Source organism: Xyrauchen texanus, chromosome 19 (genome assembly GCF_025860055.1).
Source record: "Xyrauchen texanus isolate HMW12.3.18 chromosome 19, RBS_HiC_50CHRs, whole genome shotgun sequence".
Taxonomy (NCBI): Eukaryota; Metazoa; Chordata; class Actinopteri; order Cypriniformes; family Catostomidae; genus Xyrauchen; species Xyrauchen texanus.
In genome coordinates this window covers 28,650,546-28,673,168 of record NC_068294.1, presented here as the reverse complement: position 1 = coordinate 28,673,168, position 22,623 = coordinate 28,650,546, and the positions used below count along the sequence as shown (strand labels likewise).

The window sequence follows — 22,623 nt, the reverse complement described above, 5'->3', positions numbered from 1 at the left end:
CATTTCTTGAAACCCATTGTCATGTCAAACCTGCACCACAGTTTGTGAGACCACACAAAGCTATTGTATGTTTTCAGAAGAATTAAAATACAAGTCTTAAGAAATACTTGTATGATATTTTAAGTGCCCATGATAACTAATCTGTCCTTGCACACATCTTAGAAAGATGTGATAATTCTTTAATTCTCCCTTTGTGTTTCAGGGTGAAAAGCATACAATTTTGGAATTACATTCGGGTGAGTAAATAATACCAGAATTTTCATTTTTGAGTGAACTCTCCCTTTAATATAAGGCAGCATTACTATCGAAGAACTTATTCTCATGCAAACGAATGCTCACAAAGGACTGCATCAACAAACACAAAGTATTCTGATTGGATAGATTTGCATGTAACGGTGTCTGTAAGAGGTGTGTACTTACGGTCAAAGTGACTGTGTCTTTGGGTGAAGGTGCTCTGCAGGTTGGAGCTGAGCTGATGGACGGGGGCTTTCAGGTCCGTACGGCTCTGCTGACTCAACTTCTCCTCCATCTCCAGAGTACAGCAGGAGAAACCTTGAGGACACACTTTCAGATGGGCTCCTGCAAGAGTGAGAGCATTTTATTTAATTATTCGTTCTTCAAATTTATTAGGTCTAGATGTTGGCGGCCCACTAGCTAAAAACGTCAAACTCATTTCCGATACAAATCAAACACAGAGCAGAACAATCTACAGCATTGTACAAAAATGTATTGTACACAAGAGTTTGCAGTATGAATCAAATGTGACTGGGTATCATAAAACAATACATTAAATTGACAATGTGTCATTGCATTGTCTTCGCTGGCACATTCAATGTGTCAAAACAAGCGACCAATGAAGTCTGTCTCTCAATCAAATGATTCTTTTGAGTCAATGAATCGGTCAAATACACTTACAAATTATCAATTAACATCTGACTCTTTTACTTTTTTTTTATATATAAAAACGGATGAATTCCAATCGAAAGTGACCATCCCAATACCCTACTCACTACAAAAGGACAAAGGTCTTAATGTGGGCACTCTGAAGATAGCGTGGCACTACAGTTTGAATTTACCCTTTACTAAAAGTCTTGTAAAAGGGCCCTTTGTGAAAACATTTGCTTTCTTACTTTTGTTTGGAACGACACTTCAAGTGGCATAAAAATGCCATTTGGTAAATGCCCAAAGTGTAGCATATCAACAAAACAAACATTTACATAAGTGAATACAAGTTTCAAAAATAGTATTATTTTGTACTTATGCAGTATGTAGTTTGGACCACTAAAGGGGGGGGGGGGTGGTGGGGGGGTGTCTGTCAGGTGTTCTTCATGATTTGCCCCATCAGAAAACAAATCTGCTCCGCGGTCTACAATTGAACAGCACAGATGGAAAGTGAGTGGTCAGATTAAACAAGGCCTCACATTAACATCGGGAGTGTGAGCTGGGCAGACTGCGAAGTCGCAGCTGCAATAATGTTTTGTTTTTCTTTCTTTTTTTATTGCGGATTTTGGAATTCAGGAGAAAACAAGGGTCTTTTCAGTGGACTGGACTCCTACGGGCGGTTTGGCTACTCATGCTGCCATGCAGAGAGACTGTCCACCTTGGATAGTACTCTACACTCAGACAAGAAATCCCTGCACTCAGAGGGCAATTTCAAAGCTCAAGGTGGCTATACGTTTAGCTCTATGTCTTTCATAATAATTCTGTGAAAAGGAAGAATTTCATTTGAAGGAGGAAGCTGGACAGCACGTTCTTCGGAGAGATCACAAACTTGGTGTAACCTTGCGTACTGCTCAGTGTGCCACACAGGTATAGTGCACACAGATATCTGTGACATAGCTTGTATCTGCATAAAGGGATCTGCTGAAAAAATTGGTGTGGAAGCAAAGCAACAAGCTGTTGTGAGTTTGCAAATAATCACCATCACCACAAAACATCCAAGAGGAATTGTCACAGTTCATTGCCAGGGTTTGTTTTACACAAAACCATGTGTAATGTAAGGGAGGGTATGCACGGTGAATGACAGTGCCCTGCTTTTTAAAAACATGGGTGTTTATGATGGGACTGCCTGCCTGTTCACACCAGGATTGCCTGAGGTGTCAACCTCATTCAATCAATTCTGCATGACATAAATAAAAAAATGTAAAAATCTATTTTATAACAACTACACAGATATCTGACTGCTTCTATTCTGTTCTATTCTTATATCCGTTAATTTACATGAGTTTTATTTTGTCTAGCAAACAAACATTTGGCTTTTCGTAATAAAGTGTACATTGCAAGAATAACTTGAATGATAATCTTGTAAGAGTCAGTTCAAATGGGTTAAAAATGCTAAACAAATCAAGTAATGTGATTGCACTGCCATGTTTCTAAAAACTTTATCAAACTAAAAACTAAGCTATACACTAAAAGCTAAAAACCAAACTAATCTACAAAAAAACATATCTAAATAAGTAAATACATATAAACCAAAATAAACAATAAACTAAAAATTTTACTAAAAACAAGGACTGCGAATTGATACATTTTTTAACTAATTAAATTGCACAATTTTCTGTGATTAAAAACAAAATGTTTTTCAAATGTTCTGGTTCAAATCTTCCAACAGCAGCACCTTGCTGTTGCCACAGACCAGCTGTACCCCTCAACTCCACTGCTACCCCATCCAAATCACTCACTCACTTTCACATACTTGGCATCAGGTACATACAAGACCTGCACATCATGTCTCAGGACAACACACAGCTCTTTGTAAATGGTCATTTGGAAAGAGAGAACTTAACCTGCAAAGCAAATATTCAAGCAAAAACACCAGAAATGGAAAAATTGTTAAAGCAAATTGCAATGGCAGATAGAAACACCTCCGAACTTTTCACGATTTTAGTACAGCCCATAAACTATCAAATCAAAACAGAGGAAAAAAGCCATTCTTAATCAAAAATTGATTTAATAGGAGTCAAGTTGTTCAAGTTCAACAAAGATGCAGCCTATGTTAGCGTTTACATATTCGTAAACTTTAAAGGTTCCATTTCTGCTTCACAGCCTCACTGTGTTAACACAGTTAAGGGTTTTTCCTATATGCATTCAGTAGTGGCGCACCGCCGCTGCTAAATTATGAGTGCTGTTGCTGAGATTTTACATGTTTCCTTAATATTCTCTCCACAACATAACGTTTGCCAGCCCTAGTCAGCTGAGCGCTTTTTACACTGCGTGCATTTAATTTAGAGATGTACCGATCTGATACCTGGATCGGTATCAGCTCTGATACTGAAGATATAGACGGATCGGGTATCGGTCCGACGAGCCCGATCCAAATCCGATACTGTGTGTTAGTTACTGTCAAGCTCCAAAAATTACATACAAGAACCATAAAAACACCATTAAAGTAGTTCATATGACTTGCTCATTCTATTCAAAGCCACTTAAAGATGTGCGATAGCTCTATGAATCACAAAAGGCTGTGTTTAAATAAGTAAATATATACTATGCGCCGCGCCAACAAGTTAGTGAATGGTGCTGCTCTGTTGACACAAACTAACGCACATGCTGTTGATGCACTCGTGGTTATTTTTAGCCTTCACAGCGGTGCGCAACATTTGAGCGCTACTCAAGAACAGAATCTCAGATGTTGATGTTCAATAGTTTGGTTCACTTATACATTTGAATAGCACAGGAGGTGCATTTTACCAGAATATGAATAAGAAGCTAATTAAACTACTGTGAACTTGCCTACAAACACCGACACATACAGGACTTCCTGGAGAGTTCAGAATGTCAAAATAAAAGCATGAGGGTTTAAAAAGTGCACTATTTAAAAATATTACTGTTGTATTTAAAATTAAAAGTCAATAATAATAATAATAATATTAATAACAATTTATTATCATTATTATTGTCATCATTAGTATTTGTTACAATTTATAACAATATTTAATTTGAATGTGTTCCAAAAAAAAAAACTGTGTGAATGAAGTGAACTGATGTCTTACAGCTAGATTGAACAAAAATACAAGATACAAAAGTCAAGATACAATTATGAAACATTTATAAAAAGAAAAAAAGTAAAAAAAAAAAATTAAAAAAAAGGCAAAAATAAAAAGGGTTATTTTTTTCTACTGAAGACTGGAATTACTATTAATTGTGCTGCTACATTATCCAGTATACTAGTTAATGATAAAGTGTTTCTTAATAAGCTATATTGAAATAATGTGTCATTAGAGATTTGTGTTTCTTTACATATTAAAGAGTACTCCCAATAAGTTCCACACAATAATGTACAGATATTCTAAACTGTATAAGAAAAAACAACACTGGAAGCGTCTTGGGATCGGTATCGTCCGATACTGAGATTTCTGATATCGGAAGAGAAAGTGGTATCGGTGCATCCCTAATTTGAATATGGCTGGTATGAAATAAAAGGGGCCCTATCTCATAACAAAATACATGCAAGATCTCAGTGACATCACCATATAGCAGTCCAATGGGAGTGTGATCTGCAACTGAAAATCGGGATACCCACGCAGGAGAGCCTGCAGGATTTCATCTGAGGGTACGCACAAAAATCTGGCTAATACAACCTTATATCTAAGGAGGTCTAGGGGCATGCTCTCCCTGGATATATATTTCATTTTTTTTGTTGCAAAAACAACACCAAAGCATTCAATTCTGTTGACTTTGAGAGATGCATTTTTTGTATTTTCTCGAGTATGAGTATCATTCATGTAACAATTGGCCAAAGGATTTCTTTCAGTTAGCATTCAGAACAAACACTTTCTCGTGCTAAAAAATGAAAATGCACCACAAAGAACGCAGGTGTCTTGAGACAAGTTTTGCTTTTTAACTTGACACGACATCTAAAAATGCAGCGCTCCAGTAAAAGATGCTAAAAACACAGTGAAACGTGATGCAGTTGTCAAAAGACATCCATCTAGCGAATGTTTACATGGAAAATTATTTTAAAAAACTGCACGAGCTGATGCAAAAACATGTTCGGTTTGAACAGCCCCTTGGTTCAAATGGCACAGCCCTAGATTAAGTTTCTCAAAGTTACCTCTCAGAAAGACAGCCTTATGTTTCAGTTGACAGTAAACGTCCACTTTATCCAGCACTGTTTGTTCTGTGTTCGTAAATATCCTGACACTATTTTACTGTGAGAAACTGCTCCAAATGATTCAGTGAGAGAGCGATCTGAACTAATTGTAGCATACTGAATCACAAATCGATTCAGACCATTTTGCAAGCCCGTTTAGCCAATTCACAGAAAATAACCTTTCAAAAGAATTATTCATTTGCAAATTGGGCATTGCTAGTTCTTTTAAACAGCCAACAGAAATACGGGACACACTTCATGACGGATTCAATATTCTGAGTGTAAATGTTTCAGAGATCAGTCGGATCGCTCATGGTACGCACAGTGCGTATGGAAGTACAGCTGCAGGCACCACTGTTCGGCATGGGATTGTGTCATTGCGCACAAATTGTATCAATCACTTATGTTCCACGTTCATATTGTGGGGAATTTCCTGCACCTTTATTCACTTTAACATGTAGATAAGAATTGGTAAACCAATCCATACAGATGAACAGATCAAATCAATAATGTTGTGTTTGTATCAAAATGTCATTCCAGATTCTGCACGAGTAAATCAGCTCTTTCACATCCCTCTTTCTCACCCTCTCTCATGCAGCAGCTCATTGAGCGCTTGTTGAGGTTAGTGTAAGCGAGCGTGAGGAAGTCGCATAATAATGAACTTAAGATTCGACATGTGAATGTCATTGCAACGCGTCTCTAAGCGAGCGATGCGACAAATCTATCGCTCCGGTTTATAATCAAGAAAGCAAAGTTGACAGAGTTGCAAGCGCAGGATGTTGGAGCGATATAGTTTCAACACCTGTATACAGTAGCATTACCTCACAGAGTCACAAAAAACCACATTTGACAAGTAAGGGAGAAACAGCAAAAATGATTTATGTAAAATGCTACCAGAACTACTCAAAGTAAAGAAAACCTACTGCAGGGTGAAGAGAAACTCTTAAATCTCCATCTCTAAAGAGCTCCATCTGATGTATACAGGCATATTCTCTGCCATGTGAATCAGTTCATTTTAATAAGTATGTAAAAATAAAATTTTCAATGCATTTTGTCAACATTAAATTGCAATTTTTTATATAACTGTTGAGTACTGACTGGTACTCTTAAAGTGATAGTAGTTAGGGAGACTGTTAGTTTCAGTTACCATTCACTTTCATTGTATGGAGAACAAAATGCAGTGACAGTGCATAGTGACTGAAACTAACGTTCTGCCCAACATCTCCTTTTGGGTTCAACACTAACAGAGAGAAATTCAAACAGACTTAAGTAATGATAACAGAAATGTAATTACCAATTAAAATATTTGTTAAAGGCATCTGCCAAGAAGAACAACATACATTTAATTCGGCACATAATTAGGCTATATACTTTTAAAGGTTGTTCCAGGGGGATTGTCCCTGTAATAATTGCACTGTAAGTTGCTTTGGATAAAAGCGTCTGCCAAATGCATAAAAATGTAAATGCTTTGGTCACAGGTTCTAACCCCACAGCCACCACCATTGTGTCCTTGAGCAAGGTACTTAACTCCAGGTTGCTCTGGGGGGGTTTGTCACTGTAATAATTGCACTGTAAGTCGCTTTGGATAAAGCGTCTGCCAAATGCATAAATGTAAATGTAAAGAAAAAAAAAAAACATGAGGCAAGAATTAAGAGAAGAAACCCTGTGAGATTTAGGTGAGATTGTTGTAAATTTTCAGATGTTTTAGTACATTTTACCCCAGAGCCTTCCAAGTGTCAAAAGTCCCCAATAAACACACACGACAAGCCGAACATGAATATCACATCTGTAATGATTGTAAGATCGTTTTAAGCTCCACCGATATGCGTAAATAAAGATCCAGCATTACGGGCTTATGGAAGAGAGCACAACAGCACCGCTACTGAAAAAAATCCTAGGGGAAACACTGAGTTGTCTATATTTTGCACTGGGATAAACAAAAGTACATAGGAACAATTAGACACATAACCTTTTAAGAAGTGGTACAAACACTAATTTTGACACTAACAACCATTTACAGACAGTGGTTATATTTTGTTCCATTCTATATAAATACATTCTAAATATGTACATTTTTACATTTAAAAAGAATATATTATATTCATAGAAATAGTAACTCCGTACCATTGCCCACTCTCACTAGAGTTGACAATTCATATTTAAATCAATTACTTGTTCAAAGCCATATGGTTTTTATGCAGCTGGAGAGAGGTTGTTAAAATATATTTCCATTTACATATGATCCTGAGGAGTGAACCCCCTCACTATAAATCTTCAGAAGGGATTTGTTATAGCCGTCTCAAATAAGTTACTTCCTGTTGCTGTTCTTAAGGCCTAAGAACATTCTGTTTTGCTGGTGGATGAGGGGATGGAAAATGCCCTGTGGACAAAACCCAGATTAGTCCTGAAACCCCCCCTTGCCCCTCTCTCCCTCTTCCCCAACCATGATGTGTCCCCGGTCCCAGACAGACTTCATCCCCCATAACCCCAATGCCGCTAGCCAGCAGTCTTAACCGCCAGAGTCAAAGGTTAACAACCACTCCTCTGAGAGAGGCCATGGCACTGTGACCCTGGTAGGGACTGACCAGTAGACCTACCACACACACACACACACACACACACACACCCTCTGAGTCAGAAGTCATAAATTCTCAGGGGGATTATTTCAGGCCGCCAGTCACTATAAATCGCTTCGGCCACCACATCAACATGCTGCTTCCCTGTTGTCTGCATAAGACACATGCGGCAACTTTCATATGCCAGCATAAGTGTCATCAACACCATCCATTCCGCTTACAGCTATCACTTGCCCTTACAACCAAATGGATATCAGCTGGATATATGGTGTGACAGATCATCTTTTAATGTTTGAAAAATAAACTCACATTTCAGAGAAAACCATTTCCCAGCCCCTTTTTTCCATAACATAGAGAAAGGATTAAAAAGAAAATGAATTATAGAGCCACTACATGGCTGAAATACTTTTTCCACTCAAAATCATTGAAGATCTGTGAAGTGAGATTAATAGTTGACAACATTTAAAAAAAAAAAAAAAAAAAAATCACAAGAGAGACATGTAACCTCTCAGAGAAGGGATACTTTCAAAAATAATAAAAACTCTATATAGACTCTATATCATGTTGCACACACTCATGTGAGAGTTTTTAGGCCAGAAACATTCTCTATGCAAATGCTTGGCCAACACATTTCTGTTGTACATAAAATGTGTTCTTGCATTAAAGTGTCCTTAACAAACCTCTATATGAAGCCTTTAGGAGGTTTTATACTCTGAGGCGATCAGTTACTTTCATATTCTGTGCAGTTAAACCAAATGCATTATTTTTTAGGTAGCTATCTACAACTATCAGTTTAACAAACACATTAAAGTTTCATTATTTTCCAAAGTTGGCAGTTATGTAGAGCATTTCCCAAAGTAACAGGAAAATGCTGTTTCAGTGTGGAAGAGGGTCTTAAATGAAACAAAACAACAGCAAAATTCTCTCCAAATTGTTGTTCCGCCATGACAGTAGTTGACAGAAAACTGACCAGAAAAGACAGTTTGAGGTAACGCTTGTTATAGCACCCCTCGTGGTAACTTTAAGAATGCAACATATACTTGCCTTGTTTTGGATTGCATTTTGACACGTTACAGAACAAATCAACACATAAAATTGAGCATAGCTAGAAGAGTCTGTTTTTACGTAATTGCGTAGTGAGTTGTGGGCCTTTTTCCTATGAAAACTAACCAAATATAAGTGCTAAACAACATGGTGTGGAGTCACAAAACCCTGCCCACCTTTACCTTAAAGGAATAGTTCACCCAAAAATGGAGTCATGTGGATTATTTTGATGCACCCTAAATATGCATTTTGGACTGTCAAAAAATTTTAGATTTTGAAAATTTGAAAAATTGAGAGTACATTCACTTGCATTGTTTAAAGGAGGAGACCTGAAATGAAATCCTAAAAATCTTTAATTCTGTTTTGATGAAGAATGAAACTCGGATACATATTGGAAGGCCTGAGGGTGAGTAAATTATGAGCAATTAAAATTTTTTGGTGAACTATTCCTTTAAGCAAACTGAAATTACCACCAAGGCAAACCACTATTTCAAAAGGAACTTTTTCCCTGGCACCCACCCCCATTTTGACTCAACAAGTATACTGTGTTCTGGGGTACGAGACAACATGACATAACTAAATCAGTTGTGTTGCTTTGGCTAATGTAACTTACAGATGGCAATAAAACAAAAATCCTTGGGGAAAAAAAATCTCCAAATGAGTATTGCTCAAAACCTTTGTGGAATGAGCATTTAATGAGTACACCCTCTCCTTCTGGAAGAGACATTCATACATTGCCATTTCCTTTCGAGATGAGAGCAGTTTAATGGGATAAGAGGTTGCGTGAAACTGAGCAAAGGCATTTGAGACAGATAGATATTTGAATTCTAAATCATATATTTTCTATTACATGGTTCCCTTTTCCAAAATATCTCTGTTGATGCAGTCTTCTGCCTTCACACCATCTGCTTGAAGATAGATCTTTTTCCATCCCAGCCCTCCTCTTTCTCTCTCTGTGTGGCCTGAGGCCATCTTTGGACAGGGTGGAGGAAAGAGAGCTTTCAGACTGTCCCAGGACGATATTTTCCCAATTCTATCTCCTGTATAGCCGGGACAGACATGAGCCTTGCTCATGTCAGCAAAACATCACACATTGCCTCGAAGCATTTATAAAAATTACAGAACCTACATCTATTAGAATTACTTAAGCAAAATCACAAGAGCACTGAATATTTGGAAGGCACAAAAGCACGATTGCAAGTTTGATAATGCATTTATAGTTCTATAAACGTTCATATTCAGTCAGACACAATATGGCCAGTTATCTTAATTATTGCTCTTCCAACAAAAAAGTTCCAAAAGAAGACAAAGCAGCATTAACTGTTGTTTGTTGCAAAGCAACACAGATTAAAATACAGTACATGATCAAACAGTGAAGCGTCCCATTGCTATTGTAAGAAATATCACTCTTGGAATGCCGCTTACCAATTTGTCCAATCAAAATAGAGAACCTGAACTAACTGTTGTATAATGTGCTTTTTAGGTATCACATGGGAACAGTGAACATAATTTTGTAATTTTAAAACTGCCAAAGACGAAGTCTCATCTGCATTAAAACCGTTGGAATTTATTTTTTAACCCAAGTTAGATTTATACTTAGAAAAATCCAAATAATTCTGGTTGACTCAATGAGATCGAGAGGCCACAACTGCCATCTTGCTCATGAGGAAACATCTGGCACTCTCAATTAATAGACTTGTACAGAAGGTAAAGTTTCGACTGCTCAGGTTTTCATTGTGGTTCCCACTGCAATGGGAAGGCATTCAAACAGGACAACTGTAACAGGAACCCATTATTAGAGAGCAACTGCTCATATGGAGGTAATAAAGAGGGGAATTACTATCTCTTTCTCTCAAAATCCAAACCAGTATATCTCAAACACTGCCATAACAAGTTTACAACACTATTGCCAGCACAATGATGCTTGCAATAGATGTAGGATCGCTAAATGGAAATGACAGCAAAAGTTGGCGGTGGTGTACGATCACTAAATAAAATGTTGGATGTCAAGGAGGTTGTTTTATGGCACTTAGGTGTGCAGCTCTGAGAAAAACAGGCCTCTGTAAGGAAGCACTTACATGCAGGCCACATTGTCATGCAACATTTATCAGATTTAATGATATGAGCCTTTACATACTCAATGTATGGTGTCATTTTTATATCACCAGAACTTGAATTTGAAGAAGCCTCCGAATTCATGTGCTTGAAAATGACTGTGTAATTTCATGTAATCTAAATTTAATAATAGTCATACTCAACCAAAACTATACTACTCTCTCCACGCCCAACACCAAGAGCTCTCCAAAAACTCAAAATAATTGCCCCATTTCACGACAAGTTTCCCCATCTTCCCAATGACAGCTCTTCAAAAGCCGCCACCCTCCCCATCTCTGTGCACCATTCCGGAAATTTTGGCGTACCAGTTGTGTGCGTTTTATTTTCTTTATTATTGTAAGATCTAAAAACATATTTGTATGAAAAATTCTGTAAAAAATGTAATTGCATTTTATCCAGCGTATGGGGGTTTTTGAGTCACAGAAACACAAAATGTAAATTAAACACATGTTAGACCAACAATAATCCCCCCAAACGTTGTCCCAACTAGTCAAACAGAGTTGTCTGAATGACAATTTCATGCATTTCTGATGTGTGAGTTCCCAGCATGCATAGCAACATGAATACATTATGTGGTTAGTGTTTTAGGCTTGTTCTTTGCCGTTTGCTTTATTTATGCTTTTGTTGTTGGCACTGGTGGCACTGTTAGTTAATAGTTGTGTGGTGAGGTTTGGAGCTCATCATTTAAATTAAAGAGGTTTGTTGATTTTCACCATTATTGAGGTTTGTGCGTTAAGGATTGAGGTCTATTGTGTGTCTACATCAAACAATTGTTCATACCGCCTTGCCTCGCAAGACATACCTCTCTCTTCATAGGCAAAGTTTGCTGGTAACGTCATATAAAAGTGCTTTAAATGATGACAAAACGAAAGTTCACTCATTGGCTGAATTAGAAATTAGTAGTTCTCTCAACAAGAATTTTTGCATTTAGTGAACGAACATATTCACATTGACTAAACAAAGCAATGTTACAATTATTCTAATGTTGTTGAGAGAACCTAAAAAACTTACTGCTTCATGTTTCGTTTAATTTTTACGTTCGATTCTTTTTTACAGTGTGCCTACTACTCTGTAATCCTCTGATAACACGTTCACAGGTCACACTGCCAATACCAAGCTGGGCATTTTCCATAAAAATGTAGCGGTTTACATCTGGCTGTTCCTGTCATTGTGGTCACATATCATGCCAGGCCTGGAATAAGTGCCAATCCTTTTGCCATTTAATCTGGATTAATGAGCGATATCATTGCATGAGTGATATATGATTTGATATATGATTAGACATCCCTTTTGGTGATGAAAACTACAGCACTGTCTGGTAAGTGGACATAAATAATGTGGATGTAAATAAACATGACATTTTGGGCTGTGCCAAATCACCGCTGTGCAAAAATATCTATTTAAATTCCTAACAGTACTACAGGTTTAGGTTAAGGGTGTCAATAACTGATTGCTTTCTGGCCCAAGTTAAAAGAGCCCTTCGAGTAACTGATTTTTTGTGTCCAGTTGCATAAAGCACCTTAAGTTTTTCCCTCAAGTCTAACACTTAAGGTGTTATTTCCCCTTAACTAAGAGAATGACTTGATGGTGTTGCATATAATCCCTTAGCCACTTCTCTTAGGTAAGGGAAACTGTTAAGGGTTTACTACAGTGAGCCAGGTTTTATCGTAATAAAATTGTACTGTTACCAAGGACACGTTCATCATGTCCCTACCACTAATCTATAATCTAGACATTTGAGCAATTTTAATAAAGGATACTTTAACTTTTTAGTAATTTTGTCTTTTGGCATTGTCATGTGGCACTGGTTCCTTTTCTCAGCACTTTTCTGGATGCACCAATTACAGTCGTTTGTGATTACTGCTGAAACACTGCATAAAATCATTTTCTGGAGGTTACATGGGCAGATTTAATTTGTTTCTCAGGTACAATCCTCAAAATTAAAAGATATAAACACATGAGTACAAATGTTTTCTGTGTGAATTAATAAATGTCGAGTTTATAATGTGGAGCATTCAATGGATTATTCTGCTTTTGTGGCCGGTGAGTGCATAAACTCATTTTCTGGAGGTTACATGGGCAGATTTTCATTTGTTTCTCAGGTACAATCCTCAAAATTAATAGATATAAAAACTTTTTGATTACAAATTGAGTAATCCAAAATGGATTACTTTTTTGATGGATGGATGCGCTTTCTTGGGGTTCAAAATCTAAGGTACCATACACTCTCATTATAAAGCTTGGAAGAGACAGGATATTTTTTAATATAACTCTGATTGTGTTTGGCTGAAAGAAGAAAGTCATTTACACCTAGGATTGCTTGAGGGTGAGTAACTTATGGGATAATTTTTTGGGGTGAACTAACCCTTTAACAAGAATGAATTAATGATTATTATAGAAGTAACTCTAGTAACTGAGTCCAGAACTTGGAAGGGTCAACGGCAGGTAAAATGTAACTGTTTATTTCAATAGAAAGCTCATACAGCAGTTATAGACAGTGCTACTTGGTACATCTGTGTAATCTAAATGTACATAAATCACAGAAAAAAAGACCCACTGAAATGTTAGAATCCACTTCTTCCCAAGCTCTCCATTCAAATCATACAAAATAAGCACTTAAGGTTAACTTTGAAGGGTTCAGAGATAGGGGTGTAATGAGCCATCTATCTGGGTCGATGCATTAATCCAGTGACCAACGATCCAAATGTTATAGATAAAATGCGTAAATATCGATAGCTATTTTTTTAAGATGTACCTTTATTTTAAAACTCATGTCAGCCACGTCCATACGCATTTCCATCAGGCGATGAAGCAACCTTATTACATTAATTTGAGCACTTAATATGCTTTTCATGTGGGACACGGATGTCTTTGAAGCCAAATTGTGCTTTGCTATCCATGTGGCGTGCGTCAACCGGGCTTCCAGTGAAATGAGAGTTCCAGTGACAGGATCAGTGCGAGCGCACCACCGGGTACTCTTTAAAATGTGAGCTTTCATGACAAATGCAGAGCGGCACACATGAGCAATTAATTCGGGCTTCCATCGATGTCGTTGCGCATGCTACCCATTTGAATTTTACATGAGAATATGCTATTTTAAAGTACCATGGAGAAGTTCATCCATGTGAAACACCTTGACAACGCCGACACTCTGAACAGCACTAATGAGAGAAAGAGAAACACCTGTTCAGCTCTAGCATCAGTTATAAGACTTTACACAGCTACACATCAACAGACTTACTAACATTTATCTCAGTTAACTGTAACAGAATTTTTCATTAGCCAAGAAAACCATGGATAGCACAGACAGTTGGAAATAAGTCATATTTGGACTAAACTGAAAATGTTGCTGTCATTAAACGAGTGATGATCACTTGTGTGTGAGACTTTATTTTTTATATTATTTTCTGTATAATTTTTTTTCCAACATCGAGTACCATATTTTGTTGTGGATGTCCCAATGTGTATACAGAGAGCTGAATAAAATAATCAAATTATATTTTGGTTGCATTTGAAGGCAAAAAATAATAATTAATTGATTGTGCACATAATAGGCACAAAATATCGGAATATCAATCACAGGCCCCTGAATCAAAACGTATCGTGGCTGACTTTCGAAGTACTGGCAAATATCAGATCGCAAGCTAAGAGAATCGATTCAAGATCGTATTGTGATAAAACTTCTGATTTACACCCCTATTCAGAGATTAGAAATTTCAGCTGAGGAGAATTAGTTTAAACAAAATGGCAGTGAAATGACGCTTCCTTAAATAAATTGGGGACTAAAATCTCACTCAAACACAGCTGTCAAAACACCAAACCATCAACATTATATTTTCACATGGCACACAGATTAATGAAGAGGAAATAAAGGTGCAAAAAAAATTAAAAATCATTAAAAGCAATACAATTGTTTTTGTCAAAAGTCAAGATTCCGGCTGTATACCACAGAGCTGTAGCACTTGACTCTTAATAACAGGCTTATGAGTCTAGACAGTTGTGTGATCATTAACTAGGGAAAGAGCATTGTAGTTAAACCATGCCGCCCCTCGTGGTTTTCGATGTGCACTAAGGCACAAGGGCAAGCACAGAGACGCTTCAAAACACAAACCAGATGTAAAGTATGATGCCGGGTGGGCAGGGAGCCTTAATACAAAGTAAATCCGCAGAAACTGCAGCATTGAGACACACATATGTTAGACTCGTGTGTGTGTGTTTACACACTCAAGCGATGTCCCAAAGCTCGCATCCTTTTTGTACCAGTAAATCTCGGGTTGCTAAACCAGAGCAGGGCCTCTAGCCAATTAAAACTCCCCACTGGTAAGCATTCCAAAAGGCTGCCATCCATGAACATTTACCCGAAAGTCCCTGGGGTGATTCCACAACATTGCTCCGGCCTCTCACTCCGTGTCTGTCTCTCTCTCCCTCACCAGAGTGCCGTCTCCGGCTTTGTCTCCACTCACAAAAGCTCCCTGCCTACACCAATTCCCAGGTCACCTCATTGTAAATCATTTAACTTAGACTGGCACTTTCACAGACACATTAAAAGTCATGAGATGGCATGTTTGGAGTTTAACAGAAGAATCAAGGGATCCCTGTTTTTCATTACTTATAAAACCCTTACATGAACATTGGAGTGTAAAGCATTTCATGCAAGCTACAGGGTCAGATATGATGGGCGAATCTAAGGAAGCATACATCGGTATTGTTCATACATTTTTAATCATCTGATTAGGCCAATATGGAAAACATATTATATTAGAAGATAATTAGACATTTTTTCCAATTCAACAAAAAAAAAATCTCCTTTGATCCAAGATTTTAAAAGTATTAAACAGTTATGCATTTTTTGTACTGTGCATTATGCTATATGTACATTTAAACAGGCAACATAGAATATATTTCTAATACTGGCCAAACCATAAAAACCATTAAGTTATTGTATTGGTTATAAATTTAAAAAAAAATTATTAGTAGTATCAGTCTGATTAATGTGATATTTTAAGCAGATAATATTTAAAAAAAATAATAAATCAGCCAAGTCAGTCTGTATTTTTAATGCCATATTTGAAGTTTTTTCAACACAGTTTTCCACCTGCTGTACTGTAAAATGCTTTGATGCCTGATTGCATAAGAATCACATCATTTAGCCTAGTGTAAACAACATTTTAGTTTAAAAACTGGCAAAACAGTACAAACTCTCGGGATCTGCCAACATTTCTATAATTGGTATATCTTCAGGGCACTACAGTGGGAGCATTTCACTCGCACTTGCAAGTGAAAATTACTGCATGCGAATAGAAAAAATTATTTGGCCGTACCAGTTCAAGTGAAAGCTGATCTACCACCAGAACTTACGAGTTTACAGGACATTGTAGCATATGAATAAAAACATTCCAATGGATCAAACCTTGTATGCAATATAGTTTTAAAAGTAGTGCTGTAGGTTTTTGCATTTAAAGCGCTCTTTTTCTACTGTCACATGATTACCAGCATTTCCTCACTCTTATTGGTTCATGCGCAAGATTGAGAAAAACGGCGAGATGCAGCGTAATGGTCAAAGAAGTGAGTTCAGTGCAGGTTTTCGGACGGACACTGTACGCATCTTCAATACAATTGTGAGGTAGTTTGATCATGTCATAGAAAAAATATTTTTTACACTTTCATGTACAACGCTTAGCAGATGGGGGAAAAAAACGGAATAGTGCTAATACTAACAAATTCTTGAAAGTTTGATTTCATACATTTGAATGTTGCTGAACTACTAATCTGTTAAGAATTAGCAATTCAAATCTTGTTAATGGCAAATGCAAGTAAAATGTTATCAATATATTTTAAGTTTATTAAATGCTCATAAAGATGATCAGTCAGGACTGTTTGGTGCTGCCTGTAAAGTTAACTGAATTTTTTTTGAAAAAGGTTTATCAGGTGTCCTTTTTCATGTATCAAGAATCTTTCGTTTCTGAATTCTGTTGAAATTCTTAAAGCCTGCTTTTGCATATGTATGTTGTAATATGACACTTTAATGGAATATTCTGGGTTAAATATAAGCAATGTTGATTACAACCAAAAAACAAAACAAAAAAAAAACAACTTGTCCCTCCTTTTCTTTAAAAAAAAAAGAAAGAAAACAAATCTGGGTTACAGTGGGCATTTACAGTGGTATCGAATGGGGCCAATCTGTAACGTTAAAATATTCACTGTTTTAAAAGTATATCCACAAGACAAACAATATGCATGTAACCATGATTATAGTGTGATAAACGAAAAATAGGTTATCAGACTTACTAACCTTATTCGTGTAAATTTGTAAAATTGGATATAAGTTTATTGCCATGATGACAACACTGTAAACCTTGAAATCCCCAAAAAACAACAATTTAAACAACTTAAAAGCTCAGATAACAACTTTTAACAGAAGAAAGAATGCAAGTGCTTTTAATATATTATTAAATTAAAATGTCTGCACTGAAACCCCATAAAATTGACCCCCATTCACTTCTATTGTAAGTGCCTCACTGTAACCTCGATTTTTGCTGCTGCTTTTTTTTGAGGGACGAGTCAATTTATTTTTGTGGTAGTTGACTTTTTGCCAATAATGCTGTTGATTGAGCTGAACTTGTTTGGAATCCAGAATATTACTTTATTCTTTAAAAAAATGACCTCTGACTGCACCTTTTTGAATGTGCCCTTACAATTTTACAATTAGGAGCACAACTACCCCAACACATTTTTTATTAGTATAGAACCCTGGTCTTTGGGCAAAACATCAGAGAATGCAGTGGATTAATTCTTGTACGAAGTTAAAGGTACACAGTGAAGGCGTAGATGCACTGACTGAAATTTACCAAAGTTCAGTTGGAAGCAATTACACTCCCCCAACCAATACCTCCACTCAGAGATATAACAAGAGACTAATTACATTGAGCCAGTATACAAGCAGAGACACTGACAGCCTGGAATGCATCATTTATTAACCTATGAGGAAAAAGGCGGCAAGGAGGAAAGAGGAAAACACATGAAAGAGAAATGAAAATGGATTACAGCATTTACTTTGATGGTATAATGAAAGAAATAGTATGTTTAACAAATTTACATCTTTGTGCATGTATACATAAAGACTCAAATAGATAGGAAGTGGATGACAGAGGTGAGGTTAGCAGGGGGGTAGGAATATCCAACGTGAGAAATTGCAGGCCTGGCTGAGCAGTGACAACACATACATTACCTAAAATATTCATTCAGTGCCCTGGGCAATAAGTCACAAACACTCCACTCCCAAAGAGTGATTACAGGAAACAAAATTTTACCCCTGAACAGTAACAATCCCTAAGCCATTGCTTAAAAACAAACCAAAGCTCTGCAGTAAGAAAAGACACAGAGGTAAACACATGACGCACATGTACTGTAGGCCTAATAAAAACTTGCTTCCCACACCCAAGCACATCTTTCCTTCTATTTCCTAATTTTCCACAGTTTTCCTGAGCAACCACTGGGCGCCGGCGTGATGATTCTAATTGCCTCTTTTGAATTTCCGGTCTTGAGACGCCAAGTAAAATTTGCCAAAACTAGCGATCCATTGGAGAACAACCATTTAAGTGTTACATGGTATGGTGCAAGATTGAATTTCAGGCACAACTTGTGCCGTTGTCATAACAACTAAGAATAATTCATGATATCAACGTAACTAACCATCGCAGGGCTCCAGACTGCAACAAATCTGGTCGCAAATGTGACCAAAAATTATTAAAATCGCGACAATTGAACATCTAGTCGACATTGGCATCAGTCTGGTTGTGAGCGTTCATATGCGGTTTCGTCAGATATCATCTAGTGAATTATTTAATCCATCTTTAGAGCACGCACAACCAGTGTCTCGCTCTGTTTTTCACCTGTTCTGTCTCTGACGAGTTTGCTGCACTGCACGCAACATGACAGCAGCATGAGAGTTGTGAACAAATTACTCTTTTGAACCAGGATTTTTTCAAGAATCAGGAGCTCAGTTTAGCAGTTTCGATAAAATTTTCTTTCTCAGCGAATCAGCCGTCAGTGTCCTTACATTTGGGAGTGCAGACATTTCAAAATAAGAGTCCTAAGTGTATTTCGGGCTTCTTTATAATGAAAAGTCCAGTATTGTGTACCACTTCTTTTTTCTTCTTCTGGTAATTATTGATTGGGATTGGAGTAGCACAATAAACTGCATCTGGAATTTCTTTCAATTTGCACTTTTGTAGTCTCTGTGTCTGGGCCATCTGGTATTCATAAAGAAAGACTAAGGCAATGTTTAAAAAAAAAAAAGTAAAATGGATGGATGGATGGGAGAGAGAGAGAGAGAGAGAGAGAGAGAGAGAGAGAGAGAGAGAGAGAGATCAAGCTTTTGACACTTTTGACAATTGAGGGACACAACTATTACACAAGGTGCAAATATTCATTGATGGCAACACACTACTATAGGCATTCTATACTTTATGCAATTATCTGTAATGTAGATTCTGCAGTACTAAATAAAAAACTTATCTCTTTTATTTGTATAAATTATGAAAGAGGTGTGAACATTTGAGACAAAAGGGAATGCAAACTTATCTTCTCAACAAATTATTCTGTTTATTAAACCTCAGATAAATGGGTTATCAGCTGTCTATCTAAATAGAACAATTCTGGTGACTAAAAACAGCCATTTGGCTCCTTAATGTTTCAGTTTAGGAGCCAATGGCTCCTGCTCCATGGAGTCCTGCATTGCTATAAAAATAAAAAAAAACGGTCATCTGTACAGTGTGAAATATCGGCATGTTTTTTTTTTGGACCATTTTTACAAATGCAATACCTTAAGCATTACATTATCTGCTAATAATATGAAAATTAAAAACTAAACTATTCGTGGAGCACTTTAGGAAAAAGGTGGATAAAATGGAATAAAAGAATGTAGGAGCTTGAGATTAGTTGCTATGTGACAAAAACAACAAAGCATTGGTGTGCTTTCACTGCACGATCCTATTCAAAAGCTCCACTGCAAGTGGATAAACATTACAAATATTTCTGCTTGTATGTAACACTGACTGGCTGTTAATTGCTTACAAACAATTGATGAGTGAATATAGAGCACACAAACCTATTAGTAATCCATAACCTAGTTAGTCATGTTTTCCCATATTCAAACCACAAAGTAAAGCTTGTGTAATTTTACAGGTTTGCGTTTAGCCAGAGTAAGAGAATGCAAATCCTTAGCAAAGACAGATTTCCTGCTAAACTCTTTATCTTTCTGTATATATATCCTCCTATCTCTTCCATACACTCTCATATAGCAAAGAACTAAGTAAGGCTATATAGAGAGCTCTTTATGTATAAACATGCCCTTAGAAGGTCCACAGAAACAACCAGAGGTTCAAAAGGGGAGGAAGTGAGGGTATATTTGGGTCAAAGCATGTCTTGTTTGGAAATTTGCAAGCCCACCGTAAGCCTGTTACCACCAAACCCACAGATGCACGCAGTATATTGCTCTCCAAGTCTAGATCCCCTTACATCTTTACACTTATTCTTCCTGGCTCTGAAAATCCAACGTGATCTCATGAGAATTCATATGTATTTTTACATAAGGTTGGGTTATAGCAAACGTATGTTCTTTTATGTTTGCATGGACAACGAAACGTACAATACTGATGTATTGAGAGAATTGAAACGTCCTAATTTTATGTATTAACACCTATAGAAATGTACAAATATTTATGTGTACTGTTTGAATTGCTTAATATTGAATAATTCATAGAATTAATCAGTAAATTACATTTCATTTATAATTAATGAGATTAGTTAAATGCCATCACATTTAATTAATGCAGTTGACCTTATATGACATTTTAATGGTTTCATTCAGTTCTGTGTGATTTCTGCCACCCTACACTACGTTTTAAAGGATTATATCACTTTAACCAAGAATACATTTTAAAATGATAAAATCAATAAAAACTCTGTAATCGTTTAATAATTTATTCAACAATTTATTTTATATTGTTTGCCATGGGACACAAAAGTTTTCAGAATATGACAAAAAGTACTGCAAAATAAACCACAAAAAACACCACAAAACAACAATTAAATTAATCCATTAATTTTCTAGTTATAATCCAAAATCTTCAGACTGCTTTCTGTGATGAACAGACTCAAATTCAATGATCTCCATCTCCATCCGCCACAGTGCCGTCACGCCCGCTGTAACCATCAACATTCCTTGGTTTCGTTTTAAAAATTCAAAAACTGCTGCCTCAAGCATTACGACTGAATCGTATGCTCATTGGCTCTCAAGTGTCTTACGACTGTTTGCGATATGCCGTATTCTGTAATGTATATGTTTGAATGGGAAATTACAATGCATTATGAGTACATCAGGAGAAGATTTACAGCAATTCATCATTTAAATTCTACTCTCCACCTCACACAATGCTATTGGATGCGGATGCAGCGCATCACCCTTTGGACTACTTTTGGGCTGAATTTAGCTATTTTTCGGAATAAATTATTGTGATTAAAAGTATCTTCTGTTAAATGTAATAAATTGTTATGGTTTGGTTTAGGAGTAGGTGTGGGATTAGTGACAGTAAAATGTATATAAATTACTATATTTTAACAAAAAGTATTGCTATACCTTAATCTACTTGTTACACATTGTTGAAATATGGTTATGCTTAGAGATTGGGATTGGGTTAGGGTTAAGGGATCTAAAATATCTATAAAACAGTAGAAATATACATATATTTATAATCGATTTGTGTATTCAAATATATTTGTAATGGATTTGCAAATATTTTACGTTTCTAAAGCTGTAAATATGTGAAAACGTTTACGTTTCACATGCTTTCTAATGTCCATATTGTATGTTTTAGTGTATATAAATGTACAAACATGTACATTAAGATGTTAGACATCGTACAAATAGCTACGTATTTGAATGAGATCAGACTGGAAAATCCACTTCTCCATAACCTTTAGCATATGAAAGGTTTTAACACAAGAATGCTACATCTTATCCCCCTCGGTCAAAGCATTCCAGCAGAAGCCTGAGCTGTTCTCACAATATTTATAACCAACATCTAAGAGTGGATGAAATCAACCAGATGTCGAATCTGATGGACAAGCATTGAGGTAATATGCAAGTGGTCTGTCAGAAAGAGTAAAAGGGTAGGGGATGGTTTAGAGAAAGAGACCAAGAGAGGGGCCCATTGGCAAGATGAGGTCAGGCCAAAGATCATGTTTCCAAGTCCTCAAAGCTACAACATAGCAACAATGATGCTGATATACCTGTTGGGCTTAGGAAACTGGATAGCCGTGAAGTTGGTGGAGAAAGAGGCAGCAATAAGCTATTGTAGGGGTAGTAAACCTACACCAGGCAAAACTTACTATGCTTTTGAAATAGACATCTTACCAATCTCTAATAATATATGGACAGGTATGTCAAAAAATCAAAAGCAACCAATAAGAGGATTTTCTATACTCAAAGACTGAAAGCAGATCAAATGAGGCCATATCGTTACTCTGAAACTATCACTACGACTTCACCCCACCTTAAAATTTTTAAACCAGTGGCTGCTTGAATGACTTGTGGCAAAGTGAACAGTCATAATTTGGTTTTCAAAAGTCATTTGAAATGCCAGAGCTAGAGGTGGGACTGGAGTCAAGGCATTTGTTTTTGATGACTGTTTTAAGAGGTCCCATCACCTCATCAGTTAAATTGATCAAGGCCTGTGAGAGAGCCAGAGGGAGTACTTCAACTGCCTGTCTGCCCAGACACACATCATATAAACA

The 22,623-nt window shown here is 36.8% G+C and overlaps 1 protein-coding gene across 1 annotated transcript in view; it reads right to left on the bottom strand.

The window, feature by feature from the left end:
• Nucleotides 1–22,623, bottom strand: part of LOC127659840 (glypican-6-like) — a 59,328-nt gene that overhangs the window by 22,684 nt on the left and 14,021 nt on the right. Inside the window, exon 2 of the mRNA XM_052149793.1 lies at nucleotides 421–579. Within this exon, the coding sequence (XP_052005753.1) occupies nucleotides 421–579 (159 nt within the window). The remainder of the gene's footprint in view (nucleotides 1–420; nucleotides 580–22,623) is intronic.